This window comes from Mirounga leonina, unplaced genomic scaffold, assembly GCF_011800145.1.
Source record: "Mirounga leonina isolate KUSES-001 unplaced genomic scaffold, KU_Mleo_1.0 Mir_376, whole genome shotgun sequence".
NCBI lineage: Eukaryota > Metazoa > Chordata > Mammalia > Carnivora > Phocidae > Mirounga > Mirounga leonina.
Window position 1 is genome coordinate 747,658 of NW_023270718.1, and position 15,917 is coordinate 763,574.

General features: G+C 52.6%; 2 protein-coding genes across 5 annotated transcripts in view; one reads left to right on the forward strand and one right to left on the reverse strand.

The window, feature by feature from the left end:
• Nucleotides 1-7,413, reverse strand: part of XRCC1 (X-ray repair cross complementing 1) — a 26,458-nt gene extending 19,045 nt beyond the window's left edge. Inside the window, exons 1-2 of one of the 2 annotated variants that reach the window (XM_034986635.1) lie at nt 7,193-7,413; nt 6,728-6,820 (exon numbers count right to left, since the gene is read on the reverse strand). In XM_034986635.1, coding sequence (XP_034842526.1) covers nt 6,728-6,820; nt 7,193-7,243 — 144 coding nt within the window. In that variant the 5' untranslated portion in view covers nt 7,244-7,413. The remainder of the gene's footprint in view (nt 1-6,727; nt 6,821-7,192) is intronic. The other variant, XM_034986639.1, reaches the window with a different exon arrangement.
• PINLYP (phospholipase A2 inhibitor and LY6/PLAUR domain containing) lies at nt 7,199-12,982 on the forward strand. Of its 3 annotated transcripts, none has more exons than XM_034986643.1 (6): nt 7,199-7,285; nt 8,448-8,594; nt 9,550-9,686; nt 11,343-11,495; nt 11,752-11,895; nt 12,102-12,982. In XM_034986643.1, the coding sequence occupies exons 3-6, from the start codon at nt 9,626-9,628 to the stop codon at nt 12,254-12,256; spliced, it is 513 nt and encodes a 170-aa protein (XP_034842534.1). In that variant the 5' UTR covers nt 7,199-7,285; nt 8,448-8,594; nt 9,550-9,625; the 3' UTR covers nt 12,257-12,982. The 3 variants fall into 3 exon arrangements, with proteins under 3 accessions (XP_034842534.1, XP_034842533.1, XP_034842532.1); XM_034986642.1 differs by having other exon boundaries at nt 9,570-9,686; XM_034986641.1 differs by lacking the exons at nt 7,199-7,285; nt 8,448-8,594; nt 9,550-9,686 and having other exon boundaries at nt 10,464-11,495.
• Nucleotides 12,983-15,917: the final 2,935 nt, after the last annotated feature.

Sequence of the window (15,917 nt, forward strand, 5' to 3'; positions counted from 1 at the left end):
GGCTAACAACAACACCTCTTATAGATCTGCAGGTCAGAAGCCTGAAACTTGGTCTCACAGGGTTTCAATCCAGGTGTCAGCGGGGCTGCATTCCTTCTGGAGGTTCTAGGGGAGAGTCTGTTTCCTTGCCCTATTTCCAGCTTCTAGAAGCCACATGTGTTCCTCAGCTTGTGGCCCCTTCCTCTGCCTCCGAAGCCGGCGACGGCATCACTCCGGCCTCTGTTTCCCTCTTCATGTCTCCTTCTCTGGTTGTCCTGCCTCCCTCTTTCCTTATAAGGACCCCTGTGAGGATGCTGGGTCCCCTCCTATCCTCCAAATAACCCAAGCTAATCTCACTACCTCAAGATCCTAAACTTCACCACGTCCATAGAGTCCCCTCTGCTGTGTAAAGTGACACATTCCCAGGTTCTAGGGATCAGGACGTGGATGTCTTTTAGAGGCCATGACTCTGTCTATCACGATTGGCTAAGCTCTTCGTGGGCCGGGCATCCATGAATCCTCACCTCACAACTACCCTTAGGAGGAAGGGCCTGTTACTCTCCCGGTGTTACAGATGGGCAAAGAGGCTCAGACACGTTAAAGAAATAGCTCACATGTCACACGTGGCTAATGACGGAGAGAAATTTGACCCAGCAGCTGCCTGCCTACAGCCCCACACTCCTTCTCAACTCCCCTATTCCAACCCTCGAGGTAAAAAGCCAACATCTTTACCTTTCCCACATGACAAAGCACAAGGCTCAATCTGTATTGTGAGTGAATGATTTTTTTTTGCATATATTAACTACTTGTACTTTAAACACGCACATGTGTTTCTTCTTTGTGTATTTCTTGTATTTCTTCTTTGTGATAAAGAATTTCCGGCCACAGTGTTCACATATCGAGACAACCCAAACATCCATCAATTTATGAGCGGACATGCAGCATATGGTGTACCCATGTGATGGAACAGAAAAGGCTGACACACATGACAACACATAGGAATCTCGGGTGTATGCTCGGTAAGAGAAATCAGACACAAAGGTCATAGCGTATGATCCTGTCTATGTGAAAGGTCCAGAACATACAAATCTACAGTGACAAAAAGTGGATCAGTGGTTGCCGGGGGGGCAGCTTGGGCAGCGGAGGGAACAGGGAGTGACTGTTGAATGGTGATGGGGTTTCTCTGGGCGATAAAAATGTTCTCGACTAGTGGTAGTGACTGCAGAACGCTGTCAAGATGCCAAGACCCACTGAATTGTACGCTTTACATGGCTGAGATGGTGAATTTCATGGTATGTGAATTTTATCTTAAAAAAAAAAATTGGGGCGCCTGGGTGACTCAGTCGTTAAACGTCTGTCTTCGACTGAGGTCATGATCCCAGGGTCCTGGGATTGAGCCCCGTGTCGGGCTCCCTGCTCCACGGGAGGCCTGCTTCTCCCTCTCCCCCTCCCCCTGCTTGTATTCCCTCTCTTGCTGTCTCTTTCTCTGTCAAATAAATAAATAAAATCTTAAAAAAAAAAAAAAGCGAGGCGACCAGCCTCAGTTGGTTAATCGTCTGACTCTTGATCTCAGCTCAGATCTCAATCTTAGGGTTGTGAGTTCAAGCCCCACGCTTACTTAAAAAAAAAAGTAAGTGTTCAGCGTCAGCGGTTAGGAGACGAGCTCAAGCATGAAATGCCGGTCATCCGTGGCCAGGTTCATGTGCACCTTTCTCAGGAAGACATAACTCACGACAGGAAAACAAATGGGGCTGGGAAGGCTCGCAAAGTTCCTGAGAGACATTTTGTTAAAAAATTGTTCCACGTCCAGGAAAGGCAAGGTTATGCACCATTTAAAGGAATCAGGTATGGGTGCCTGGGTGGCTCAGATGGTTGGGTGTCTGCCTTCGGTTCAGGTCATGATCCTGGGGTCCTGGGATCAAGCCCCACATTGGGCTCCTGGCTCAGCAGGAAGCCTGCTTCTGCCTCTCCCACTGCTCATGCTCTCTCTCTCTCTGTGTCTCAAATGAATAAATAAAATCTTTATTTATTTATTTATTTATTTAGAAAGAAAGGAATCAGGTAGAACTTTACCCCATGCCAGTGGATCTCCAAGATCTATTGTTATTTGAAAGAAAGCAAGGGGGGAGAACGGTGCATATACTATGTACTTGGTGGAAGAGGTGGACAAACTTGTTTATGGGTGCTCAGTGACCCAGGAGGGCCACGTGAGAAACTGCCAACAGTGGCTGCCTATAGAGGGAACAGGACAGGGTGGAAACAAGCAGGGAGAGGAGGGTGTAAACCCTTTTGTGCCTTTTAAATTTTGCACCATATACATATAATACTCATTCAAAAAGTTAATAAAACTGGGCGTCTGGGTAGCTCAGTCAGTTAAGCGTCTGCCTTCGGCTCAGGTCATGATCACAAGGTCCTGGGATCAAGCCCTGTCGGGGACTCTGCTCAGCGAGGTGTCTGCTTCTCCCTCTCCGTCTGCCCCTCCCCCTGCATATGCTCTCTCTCTCTCTCTCTCAAATAAAGAAATAAAATCTTTTTTTAAAAAAAAAAGTTAATAAAACTGCAATGGTATTCTCCAGCTATGGAGTACTACACAGAAATGAGAACGAGCCATCCACAGCTACACCCACCAATGTGGATCAGCGTCACAAACACCAGGGGCACCTGGTGGCTCAGTTGGTTAAGTGTCTGCCTTCAGCTCAGGTCATGGTCCTGGGGTCCTGGGATCGAGCCCCACATCAGGCTCCCTGCTCGGAAGGGGAGCCTGCTTCTCCCTCTCCCTCTGCCTGCCGCTCCCCCTGCTTATGCTCCGTCTCTCTCCCTGTCAAATAAAATCTTTAAAAATAAAAAAAGTCACAAACATCAGGCTGAGTGACAGCAGCCACAGACATCTATCCTGCGTGCTTCCATCTATATAAAATTCAAAAAGAGGCAAAACGAATCTGTGCTACTAAAAATCAGGACGGTTGCTACCCTGTGGGGCGAAGGGACAGGAAGGAATGCAGGGGGCCTGGGGCCCGGGCCCGTTCTGTGACTCGGATGTGGATGGCGTGTAGATGGGGAGTACGTGGCTTGCAGTCTGTGAGGATTCACTGAACAGTGCGCTTCGCTGTACACCTGTTACAAATCAAATAAGCGAAAAACAATTGAAAACGCCACGAGGGCAAAGCCACTGAAAAACCACCACAAAACGTGCACCACGCTGCTGTTAAGCATTTCTTCTAAAGAACGCATGTCAGCGGGGCACCAGAGCTACCTGGACCTCGTCCCAGCCATGCCCTCCGGCCCAGGAGCGGTTAGCCAAGAAGCTGGAACTCCCCTCCTGGGAGTAGCTGATGGGTTATCCTCGGAGCCTCCGTCAGCTACCGCAAACAAAAAAGGTGTGTGGCCGTCACGAGCAGAGGGTTGAACCCTGTGTGGCAATCCAGATGTTGCATAACATGGTTGGGAGGAACACTCCACAGATTAATCCACACGCATCTGTGTCCGGAAAGGTCTGCCTTTCCACTCACTTGACAAGAACCAGAATTAGCATTAGATGAATCTGGAGTCACCCTGAATCCTGGCCATTGCCAAATGCAATCAGATTGCCCAAAGTGGGGGTGCCTGGGTGGCTCAGTCGTTAAGCGTCTGCCTTCGGCTCAGGTCACGATCCCAGGGTCCTGGGATCGAGCCCTGCATTGGGCTCCCTGCTCCGCGGGAGGCCTGCTTCTCCCTCTCCCATTCCCCCTGCTTGTGTTCCCTCTCTCGCTGTGTCTCTCTCTGTCAAATAAATAATCAAAATCTTTAAAAAAAAAAAAAAAGATTGCCCAAAGTGTCTCTCATGTGGGATAAATTAACAGTCGCTGCGATGCCGCTTGCCCCCTGCGCTTTATTCTCAATGCGGAAAGCAGGATTCCATGAGAAGCTAAGTTCGCTTCTGTTCCTCCTTTGCTCAGAGCCCTTCAGTGGCTCCCAACTCATCCAGAGTAAAAGCTCAAGTACTTACAGTGGCTCTCAGGCCTTCAGCGTGTTGGGGGCCCTCCACCTCCGCCCCATTAGCTCATCTGCTTCTCCCCACCTTGGCTAACTCCACTGCACCCACACTGGCCTCCTTGCTGTTCCTCCAGCACGCCAGGTGCCAGGCCGCCGCAGTCTGTGTTTCCTCCCAGATCTTTACATAGCTCACTGTGCTCAATGTCACCTGCTCAGGGAGGCCTTCCTGGATCCCTATTAAAAGAAAAACCTCTTGGGGCTCCTGGGTGGCTCAGTCGGTTAAGCGTCTGCCTTCAGCTCAGGTCATGATCCCAGGGTCCTGGGATCGAGCCCCGCATCGGGCTCCCTGCTCCGCTTCTCCCTCCCCCACTCCCTCCCCCACTCCGCTTCTCCCTCCCCCACTCCCCTGCTTGTGTTCCCTTTCTCACTATCTCTCTCTGTCAAATAAATAAATAAAATCTTTAAAGAAAGAAACACTTCCTGTCACTGCCTCCTCCTCCAGCTGCAGCATTCCCCTTTCCTCTTAAGGGTTTAATGTTACTCCACAGCAGTCACCATCCCTCTGACGCTCTTTACATATTGGTTTGTCAGTCTTTCCCTCCTAACATGAAAGCTCCACACGACTGACATATTTTGGTCTCGTGCTGTCTGCTGCTGTGTAGCTCCAGGACCTAAAACAGTGCTTGGCCTATAGAAGGCGCTTCATAAATAATTAGTGAACGAATGGACATAAGAATCCATTCACTCCTGAGTCTATAGGTCCTGCCCCTGTGCTGGCAACTTCCACACCTCTGTCTCCATCCAGGTCCGGTTCTGATTCCTAACTGCCACCTGGACCTCAGTCCCAAAGTCACGGCACGCCTGGACATTCCAGCTGAAGGTACACCTTCTCAAGCTGCCCCTTCTCTGGGTTTCCCATTTCAGTGACAGCTGCAATATCTCCCTCAGTCTCCCAGACCAGAGAACCCTGTGCTTTGCTCTGGCCCCTCTGGTTCCCGCATCCCCCTGTCACGTCTCTCTTCCCTCTGGTCTCTCTGCTCCCACTGCAACTAGGGTACAGAATGGAATGTGATTCTCCCAGGGTCACCTGATCCTAAGAGAACCCAGGAGAATCATCACCCAGTAATAAAAACACGAATCCCTCCCTTTACACAAACATCTACCTGTTGACAGAGCACTTTTGCAGACGCTATGTCACCTCATTTTCACAATGACCCCGGGCTTAGATCTCATTATTCTCAATGGACAGGTGAGAAAACAGGTTCAGAGAAATGGAAAAATGTGCCTGAGGTCACAGAATGAGTAAGAGGAAGAGATGGGGACTTGAATCCAGGTCCCAAGACTAAATTGTGAGCAACTTGTCCCTCCCTCAGTTTATATATTTATTTGTTTTGTACCTCCTCAGTTTTAAACACTGGCTTTAACCAAGTGGCATAACCTCTCTGGGACTCAGTTTCCTCATCTCTCAAATGGAGATAATACTAGACTCTAGGTCATGGGGTTTTTATAGATTCAATGAGTTGATCCATGTGAGGTGTTCAAAAACATAACTGGCAGTTGCAATGTTGAACCAATGTCAGCTCTCATTATTATTACTCTGTTAGGGACTGAGAAGATGTTTAAACTTCTAAAATCAGAAAGTCTTATAGGTCTGCGTATTTTTCCTGGGGAGAGAATCCTCAGCTTCTCTGTAATTCTAAAAAGGCTCTGTGAGCTCCAACTTTTTCGGAACCACTGGGCAAAAGAGATACCAAGAAAAGGTTCGACACAATCATGTAAGCCTTGCTCCGTAACATCCCTCCGCAGGGGCGCCTGGGTGGCTCAGTCGTTAAGCGTCTGCCTTCGGCTCAGGTCATGATCCCAGGGTCCTGGGATTGAGCCCCACATCGGGTTCCCTGCTCAGCGGGAAGCCTGCTTCTCCCTCTCCCACTCCCCCTGCTTGTGTTCCCTCTCTCGCTGTGTCTCTCTCTCTCTCTGAAATAAATAAATAAATAAAATCTTTAAAAAAAAAAAAAAAGAAAGCCAGTGTGTGAACACAAAGCAGTGTGACAAAGTGTTCAGAGCACCAATGTGGGTTTGAGTCTTAGCATGCCATTGACTGATGGTGATAAGGGCCCCTGCGTCACACTGCACCTGCGAACAGCGAGATCATCCAGGCCAGTACCCAGCACAGAGCAGATGCTTCAAACATGCTTAGCTCTCTCCTCCCACCAGTTTCTTATCCGTGACAGGAACAGCCCGCTTGGAATTCTGTAACCATATGGGGTCAAACCACACTTTCCTCCGTGCCTGCCTCCAACTTCACAGCACTGGGGTGAAGAGTGGGTGAGAGCACTCAGAAGAACCTGGCAAGCATTCTAGAATGGCACTTAGCCTAACCACGTCACTCCTCCCCACCTCCCGCTTCAGTTTCCCCATCTTTAAAGTGGGGTTGATTGGTTTCCATGAACTTCGGGGACACTTTCCAGCCCTGAGCCCACTGACTTCAGGAGGCAGGATAGTGAGAATGATGCACTCTGTTCCAGCTGAGGAAACTGAGGCCCAGAAAGTAAAAACAACCACACATTGATTCCTATGGTCATCCTGGCCTAGTCCTTGGGCCACCTGTGTCCTCTGCTAAGGGGCACAGCAATCACGCTGCCCATTTTCCAGGTAAGGAAGCTGAAGTCCAGAAGGGAAAGTGTCTTAACCCACTGCCAGTTGGCTCAAGAGCCGTGTCTGAACCTTGAGTCTCCAGACTCCTATTAGGAAGGAGACAGGGGGAGGGCAGGATCACCTGGAGCACCACAGAGATGGTCTTCTCGCCTGCCTTGGCTGCTCGCCATTTTCGGTAAGTGTCCGCCTTGAGGAGGTTTTCTGCACAGTGGGTCTGGAGATAAGCGTGGAAAAAGGAAAGTAAGGGTACAGGGAAGAGAGCTCGGTCCCCGGCTCTCACATTATTCCTTTGAGTCCTCCCGAGCCCTCTGCGCTGCCCCCGATTTAAAATTCCCCGTTAATCCCACCACACCCTGCCTCGAGTCCCCTGTAACATTTTCCCCTGGATGCTCCCCAGTGCCTCCTTTCCCGACCGGAAGTTCCCCTATTCCACATCTCTCCCAGAATTCCCTCATAGCCTCCTGGAATTCCCCCATGACCCGCCACAGACTTCCGTGAAGTTCCCTTTCACTCTCCCAAAGTTCCTGTGGTGCCCCCGCATGGATTCCCTGACGTCTTCCAACCTCCTCCCAAGCCAGCTCCTCACCGAGTCCTGGCTACTGCAGGACACCACATGGCGGAGACGGATCTCCGGCATGTCAACGTCTTGGGCTTCGCCTGGCGCGAAGGATGAAAGAAGGTCCGAGTTTCGGGGGGGGGGGGGTGTGGGGGGGTGCTCCCTGCGCGGGCTGAAGTGCGCAAGCGCACAGGCTTCGGGCCTTTCAAACCGCGGCGCGCCGGCTCACGCGTCGACGCCGCGCATGCCCAGTCTCGCCTCTCCGGAGCGAGGCGCTTAGTTCCCTAGCAACGGGCTTTCCTCTAAGCTCCGCCTCCCGGTGTCGTTCACACCCTGCTTTCTGGGCGCCTGGCAACAGGAGCGGCCTCCGGGATTGGCCCCTAGAAAAAAATTCGCCATTCTCATTGGACGATGCAGTCACCGCCCAAACTGAAGCCTTAGAAAATAGGAGAACGCAGACCTGACTGGTTTTTCCCGGGTAACCTGGAGCATACTGCTACGGGATCCTCTCCACGGGTTCCTGCGGTTACACTCCTCCCCGCTACCCCACCACCATGCACACACGAACAAAATCTCCGATCTCTCCAGGGTTATGCCTGAGGCCAAGAGAGAGTGGATCAAAGACTTATCTAAATAAGACCCAAAGCATGCATCCAAACCAGATACACCCAACCTAGAATGCTTTCACCGATGCCTCAGTTTCCCAATATGTGACCTGTGGGCATCTGTCTCCTACCACGCCCGCCCCTGCCTGTTGACAGTCATCCCTCTGTTCGGTCCCCGTGAGACCCAGAGGTGCAGCCCCAGGCGGGATCGGAGCTGCGGACAGCCCAAACACAGAAGAGGGAATATGAGCCAAGCGCACGAAGAAGGAAGAGAGACAGGGCGCCTAGTCCCCCGCAGAACGAGCCTGGACATGCTGGGCCCTCCCAAGTAGGGCCCCACCCACGCTGGGCGCCTCCTTGGAAAGAGAGGGAAGAGAGAGGGGATCTCAGTCCTAGCAGCCACCCTATACCTAGAGGGAATCAAGTGACCCGACTCTGACCTTGGGCTTCAGGCCAGAAAAGAGGGGGAGAGGAGGGCGGTGGGAATGTGAGAAAACAGGAAAGTGACCTTCTGGGTCTTGATGGAAGAGGGGGCTAGAAGCCCAGAGTCTTGGGGTCCCTGTGGAGCAGGTAGCTGAGCATGAGATGCCCATGTCCCTTTTGGATTCTGGTTCCGTATCCCCAACGCAGAGCCACAAAGGCCTGCCCTGAGATCTTACCTCAGCTATTTCTCACCTCAGGGTGAAGGTGGATCCAGACCCGCCCCTCCTCAGCTTCCTATAAGGGCTGGGGACCTGGGACTACAGGTTCACTCACCATGAGGACTCCCATGAAACCGGGGACCTTCCTGCTGGCGTTTACGCTGCTCTGCACCCTCCTGGGTCTGGGTAAGTGAGAAGGGATCTGGACCATGAGGACCATGAGAGAGCACTCAGCAAGGTCTTGGAGGGGGACAGAGGTGGTGTCCTGGGAATTCAGATTCATGGTGAAGGCAGGGTCTGAAGGAAGAGAAAGCCTGGGGCCTCAAGGGAAGAAAAGCTCAAAAGTTCATGTGACTGGATCCCTGAGAAAGGAGGGAGCTTGGTGGGCTCTGAATCCTCTGTCCCCCCAGGCAAGGTCTCCAAATAAGACAGGAAGTCTAGGAAATTGGATGAGAGCGTGACTAGAAAGGGAAGGAAAAAAAAAAAAAAAGCTGGGGGGAGGGCAGCATGGGGGAGTGGAGATTTCCTTTCTTCCTGGATTCTAGAGTTCAGACCCCCAGCCCCCCTTCCCTTAGAGGTGGGAGTTCAGACAAGCTCCACCTTCCCCAGGACCCATGTCTGGGCCCCCAGTTGCCTCCTCTCTTAGGACCAAGGAGTCCATGCCCTCTGCCCTCTTGGTCTTGACTCTCCCTTCTTGATCTGGGATGAAGACCCCAGGCTCAGGTTCCCCTGCCTAAGCTCCTACCATCCCCAAGACCTACACCTGGTCTTGTGTCCAAGAAACAGCTGGACCTGAAGCTTCACAAAAGCCCTTGGAAACCTTCACCAGGACCCCTCCCTGTCCCCCAGCCTTCTCAGAGGACCCTAGCGTTCCAAGTCCCCAGCCTTGTAATTAGGGAAACAGGCTCCCTGGTGGAGTCGCTTCCCGCCCCTGGAAGCGGCCTTGCTGGCTTCCCCACCGCGTCCCAGCAAGAGTCCTGGACAGCTCCCTGGACAGCGGTCAGTGCTCCACCCCTGAACAATTAGGGAGACACCTGTCCCTCCTCCCTCAGGACTCCAAATCCGGCCCCCTTTGCCCCATCTGCCTCTGGACCCTGAAGTCTCATTGGTGGTCCGCTGACCATGCCCCTCATGTCGACAGCCTGGTTCTCTACACTGCAGGGTGCCCGCTGAGCTGTGAAGTGTGCCGGGGCTCCGGGCCCACGTGCAGCGGAAAAATGAAGGCCTGCGAGGCCGGCAAGGACGCATGCGTGGTCATCGTCGGGGAGTCGAGCACAAGTACGAAGAGGGTCTGGCGTCACACCCTGGGGAGGTGGTTGTGCCTTCAAGGGTAGAAGATAGCTTCACGCCAAGGGAGGGATCATCACGGTGCTCATGTGGGAGGTCAGGGAAGAGGGAAAGACTATCCTGAGGTGGTGGGTGGAAGGAAGCGAATTCAATGGGATGGTAGAAACCACTGTTCTCAGGGATTTCGGGAAAACGAGACTCTGCAAAATATTAGATTGGGGGGGGCGGGGGCAGATATAGAGACTTTCTTAGGCAGGTGGAGATGAGGAAAGGAAAGGACATGGGGAACAGAACAGGTGAGAGGGGTAGAATCTAATAGGCAGGAGGTAGAATGGGGGTGGGGGAGGAATAGAAGAGAAGGAAGAGGCTGGTGTGGGTTGGGAAGAATGTGATCAGGTTGACCATTTAGGGTGAGAGGGAGGAATCGTCCAAAATGGGAGGAAGAGACCCCACCCCCACCCCCCGGGGATGGTGGGGGTGGTGCGGGATGGAAGGGACCATTCCCGACAGGAGGAGGTCGAGGGAGAGACATAAAAGGGGCCATGCCAGACAGGAGAGGAAAGAGAACCCTGAAGTATGAAGCAAATCGTCGTGAAGAGAAGTAGATGGAGATGGGGAGGCAGGTGGGTGAATTGGGAGAGGAGGGCGTGACTTCAATGGAAGGGACCGCCCCAGACCCGAGAAAGGATAGGGGAGAGGTGGAGAGACCACGGGGGCGGCGGGGGTGGGGGGTGGAGCGCAGGGCTTTTCATTCAAAGCTGAAAAGGACCATTCATTAGACACAGGAGGGGAGATGATGGGGCCAGGCAGGTGTGAAGGCGGCGGAGCTGAGGGCCACCTGGAGTGTAGGAAGGAACCACGCCCTACCGGAGGGGGTGTGTAAGGAGGGTGGGATAGAGGATTGCACGCTGCCCTATCTAGCGAGCAGGCGTTGGCAGGTGGGCGAAAGGACCCGAAGGCCTTGAAGAGACGACCCCAGGCTTATAGGAGGGAGATTCAAACCCTGGGACTGGGGGAGAGGAAGGTGGGGAAAAAGCACCTTTTAGGAGGTGATGAGGAAAATCCTTGGATTGGGTTGGGAGAGACCACCACTTGGTCGCGAGAGGGAAGACCACGGAGACTGGAAGAGACCACTGCAGCCAAGACGTGGGGGCAGCAAGAGACCACCTTAGGGGATATGGGTGTTGCAGGGTGGGGTTGGGGGTGGCCTCCCAGGGTTTGTTGGATGGGATTTGGAAGGTGCAGGAGGAGGGCGAAGATGGAGAAGGCTGGGAGAGACCATTTCGCACAAGCCTAGACAGGACCTAGACAGGAAGATGGCAGTGGGGCGGGGCGGGGCAGAAGGGACCCGGTCAGGCAGGCACCTGGGCTTGGCAATGGGGAGCTGCAAGAGGCCATCAGGCAGACTGGGGGCTATGGTAATGGGGCGGGTGGCGGGGGCGCCACTTTATAAACTACTCCAGACCATACCCCAGGCAAATAAAGGGGCATGGCTTTGGGGCGCTGGAAGAGACCACCCTAGGCAGTCGCGGGGGTGTGAGAAGTGCAGGGTTGGGAGACCCCCCTCTCACGGAGGCCGGGGTCCGCGCTGGAGTGGGGTCAGCAGGCGCAGCGGGGGCCCTCCCTTCCTTGCCCCCCATCCTTCAGAGGGCCATCACGCTCTGAACACCTACAAGGCCTGCATGAAGTACAGCGACTGCTACACGGGATTCGTGTCCACCACGATGGGCCCCAAGGACTACATGGTGTCCAACACCCGCTGCTGCCAGAGTGACGGCTGTAACCATGGCTCCGTGCCCCGTGAGTGCCAGCTCAGCCCCGCATCGGGACTCGCTTCTTCCAGCCGCCCCTAGAGAGCCCACTCTGTGTGCCCCCGCCTGCCTCTGCCCCGCGCTCAGACGCTGGGCAACTTGCTTGCCGTGCCCCTCAGTTTGCTTACCTGGAAAGGCAGTGTCCATTCGCAGCCCATGTCCCTCCCCCCGACCCCCCCCCCGGGTTGTTGTGAGGTGAGGGAAGGCTTTCATCTCTGCACCTTACACTGCACCTTCATCCCCAGCTCCCCAGAACAATCGCACTGAGAACGGTCTCCAGTGCCCAGCCTGCATCGCGCCCTTTCAGGAGACATGCCCTGGGACCCAGGCAGCCCGCTGTGTTGGCCAGGAAACCCACTGCGTCTACTTCGCTGGCAACGTGCAGGCTGGTGAGGGGAACCTGGATCTCTAGAGGAGGGGACAGGGCCCCAGAACTGGAAGCCCATACTGCCAGGTTCTAGGGGAGATGGTGGCTCCGGGGAACTGGGTGAGGACATGCAGAGTGGGGCAGTGGAGGGGTGGGGGGGAGGGAGACCCCTGGGTGGTGAGGAAGGCGGGGGTAGGGGCCGACTCCATTCTGAAATCCCCTTCTCAGGTCTCATCAGCCCCAAATTTGCCACTCGGGGCTGTGCTACAGAGAGTGCCTGCTACGCCAAGGCTGGGGCCCAGGTGCCTTCAGCCTCCTATCTCTACTTCCTCCACCGAGCAGACTGCCTTCCAGCCTCCCAGCCCCCTAGCAGGGCAGAGTGAAGAACTGAGGAATATGTGGCTTGAGCCACATATTTGTCCTCAGCCTACACCTCCCCATGTGCCTGAGTTCTTGTGATATGATGCATCTCAGGAAGGTAGGGTGCAGAAAGCAGGGGTCCTAACCCTTGGGAACTTCCTCTTTGCAAGGAAGGGAGAGAAGACCCTACTGTTTATTAAAGGAGTGCTCCCTGCTGGGCTGCTGTGCAGTGTTCTCCATGCTGTACCTCATTTCAGAATCCCAACAACTCTGTGAAGTGGATATTATTATCCCAATTTTACAGATGAACAAACTGAGGCCACAGGTTGTGGTCACTTCCCTTGGGTCAAACCACTAGGGAGGGGCAGACCCCGCGTCCATGATCACTTCTCCTGACTAACCTCTCCCTCTTTTTGCCTGTTTTCACGTCTGCAAAATGTGGATGGTAATAGTTATAACCTCGTTGGGTTGTTATGTCAAATGAAAGAAAACTGCAAAAGCACTTGGTGCGGTGCCTAGCACCTGTAAGACAATGTTGGTTCTAGAGACTATATGTCTGCAAATGGTAATCATCATAATAGCTGCTACTCAATGAGTGGCCATTACTTGGAAGGCGCTAAACACTCTCCTCAATCAGATTATGCTACAGTAACAAGCAAGTCCCTAATCTCAGTGGTTTAAAGCAACAACGTTGTATTAGTCGACTAATGTTGCAGCCATGCTGTGTAACAAACCATCCCCAAACTGAACCATTACAACAAGCATTCTTCTTTCTGAGGGTTTGTGGGTGGCTGGCTCTGCATTAGCTGGTTTGGCTCCAGTTTGGGAGGAGGATTCAAGTTCTGGGATCAGTGGCTAATAATGTTCTTACAGCAGATCAGAAGAGCACAAGAGCCCAAGTGCATTAAAAGCCCCTACTGAGGTCCAGTGTGCTAACATTCCATTGAGTCAAGTAAATCATATGGTCAAAGCCAACATCAACTGAGCAAGGAAGGGTGCTCCGTTTCCAGTGGGAGGGAGGAGAGCAGTATTTGCTGAACAAGTCCCCATTCACAAATAGTCGAGTCTTCCCTCACCCTACGTGTCCAGCACCGTTCACAGAGTGTTCTGCTCATCACAATCGTGGAGCAGCCACCAACTCGAACATTGCTGTGTACAGGAAAAAGCACAGGGATGTCTCATGTGGGTGATTAAATGCCGTGACCCAGAAGTGACTTGACATAACTCATGGGATGGAGCTAGTCACATGGCCCACCAAACCCAATGGGGTTGGGGGGTGGGGCGGCTAGGAAGTGCAGTCCTGCTTGGTGACATTGACCACGGACGTGTTTTGTAAACAGCAAGAATGGCTGCCAGGGCCTCTAGCAGAGAGTTCTCATTTTATCTTCACGACAACTCCCTGTGATAGGCACTGTTATTCTCAGCCCTGTTTTCAGAAGAACCTGAGGCTCAGAGGAGGGATGTTACATTGGAGTTCACACAACTACAAAGCGGCAGAGCTTAAGATTTTAATCATTGCGTCACATCGAGGGGGGAAAAGGACCACAGCACACAGAGAGGGAACAAGCCTATATCCATTATCTTTGGCTGTATCTTTCTGTAACCACCCCAAAACTTAGTCGCTTAGAACACTCAATCCCCTTTTATTTAGCTCATGATTCCGCCAGGCCGCAGTTTGGCCTGGGATCAGCTGGGTGGCTCTTTTGCTGGGTTCAGCTTGTCAGCTAGGCAGCTCTGCTTCAGAAGGTTGGCTGGCTGTCGCTTGGGGTGTCAAGACTGACTGGGCCACATGCCTCTACTCACCCAGCAGGTTAGCCTGGACTTCTTGGCGTGGCAGGGGTTCCAAGGGCAGCGAGAGAGGAAGCCCTGATATGTGAGCACTTTTCAAGCGTCTACTTGTATGGTGTTTGCTGTTTGTTGTTCCTGTGGCCAGGCAAATCACGCGGCCAGCTCTAGAGTCAGAAGGGACTCTCCAAGAACAGAGAGAGGCATTAATGGACCAAGCTGCTTCCAGAGCTGGGATGCTTTACTGTCACAAGCCCCTAAGGTCTAAATGTCACTTTTCCACCTGCATCTACCTTCCCCCACCCCATCCCGGGAGTCTCTGGATTCCAGCTCAAGGGGTTCTTTCCCAAACAGACCCTCACCATCCAGCACTCCTCTCCCAGGACCCAGGAGTCCCCACCGTTGGTCTCTTCCTCCTTCAGACCCAGTACTATCTCCAGCCCTTTCCGTCCCCAGACCGAAGCAAAATCCCAAGCATCTTTCCCTTCAAATCCCCAAAGAAGAGACACAGAGTGGGATTTCTACACATTTTTATTCACTCCTTCAAAAAGCACCACAGGCCAATCACACCTTTGATTAGCCTTCCCAGGTTCCCCACCCTAGTGGATACAAGTCTCTTCATCATTATCCAGAAATGTATGAAATTCGGCTAAGGTGATGAGATCATCTCTGGCAATGGCAGGGCCAAGACTTAGCATCCATTTCCTTGAATTCTTGCCTTCAAGGGTCTTCCAGCCTGGAAGTATGATGTCGACACACCCCGAGGGCAGCCAGCAATCAGTTCTCAAGGGAGTCTTAAGTCTTTCTGCTTGGATGCTCCCAGAGACAGATGCCTCGCTAGCAACATGATGCCTCCCATCAAAAGTCATAATTTAAAAGACAACCCCCCCAATTAGTCACGACACCCAAGAGTGTCGATACACAACGACAGAAACACAATCAGCACTCCCCAACAAAGACACAGGCAAACAAAATCAGGTTTTGCTTTCTCAGATATGATCTCTGGCACCACCCTCGTTGGCATGAGGGCAGAGGGAATTTGGAGCAGGGCAGCATGGGGCAGAGGTGTCAGGCAAGACCAAATCAGAGATGGCGTGAAAAGTGGCAGAGAAAGAGGAGGGCACTGTGAGCAAAGGCATGGGCGTGAGACAGAGGTGCCCAGACTAGAGCTGTCTGGGTGCTGCCTGGGGCCCAGGGCATAGGCAACAAGACTTATGGTTGAGCTCCCCAGGAGCCAAGCTTCTCCCAAGGGCTGCAGTGTGAGCGGACGGGTGTGTGTGTGTGTGTGAAGATGCATGTACATACGTACATACATATTCTTACAATTACCCTGTGAGGTAGATGCCATTTGCTGAGTGGCTTGCCCAAGGTTACCCCAATGTCTGGAGAACTGTCTGACCCTAGAGCTGTGCCAACAGGATTTCCCGTGATAATGGAAGTGTCCTAGGTCTGCGCTGTCCAACGCTCTAGCCACACATCACAGGTGGCTACTGAGCCCTTGAAACGTGGTTAGTGTTAACTGGGAAGTGGAGTTTTAAACTTTATTTACTTTTAATTGAAAATGGATAGATACACACCTCAGTTATTGGGAAACTGGTCAATATAATCGGGACAACTTGGGTAGAGGAATCGATTTCTCCACCGAATTTTTCGGAAAGTTAAATAGAGGTACTTCTGATGAAAATTTATCATCTGAAGGTGATGTACGCTAAGTATAAAATATCTCATGCTTTTCTTGATTGACTACACGTTGAAATAATATTTCGGATTTACTGGGTTACGTAAAACATAACTAGCTTCGCCCTGTTTCCTTTTACCTTTTTTAATGTGGTTGCTGGGACATTTCAAGTTACAGATGCGGCTCACATTCCGTTTGATGGACAGCACTGCTGGGCGCCT

What these genes read in the sequence shown, in the direction of transcription:
- PINLYP (XM_034986641.1), top strand. Translation starts at nt 11,012, where the DNA reads ATGGCAGTGGGGCGGGGCGGGGCAGAAGGGACCCGGTCAGGCAGGCAC. An exon ending in TAACCATGGCTCCGTGCCCC is followed by an intron (nt 11,496 to 11,751) that starts GTGAGTGCCAGC and finishes CTTCATCCCCAG; the next exon opens with CTCCCCAGAACAATCGCACT. An exon ending in CGCTGGCAACGTGCAGGCTG is followed by an intron (nt 11,896 to 12,101) that starts GTGAGGGGAACC and finishes TCCCCTTCTCAG; the next exon opens with GTCTCATCAGCCCCAAATTT.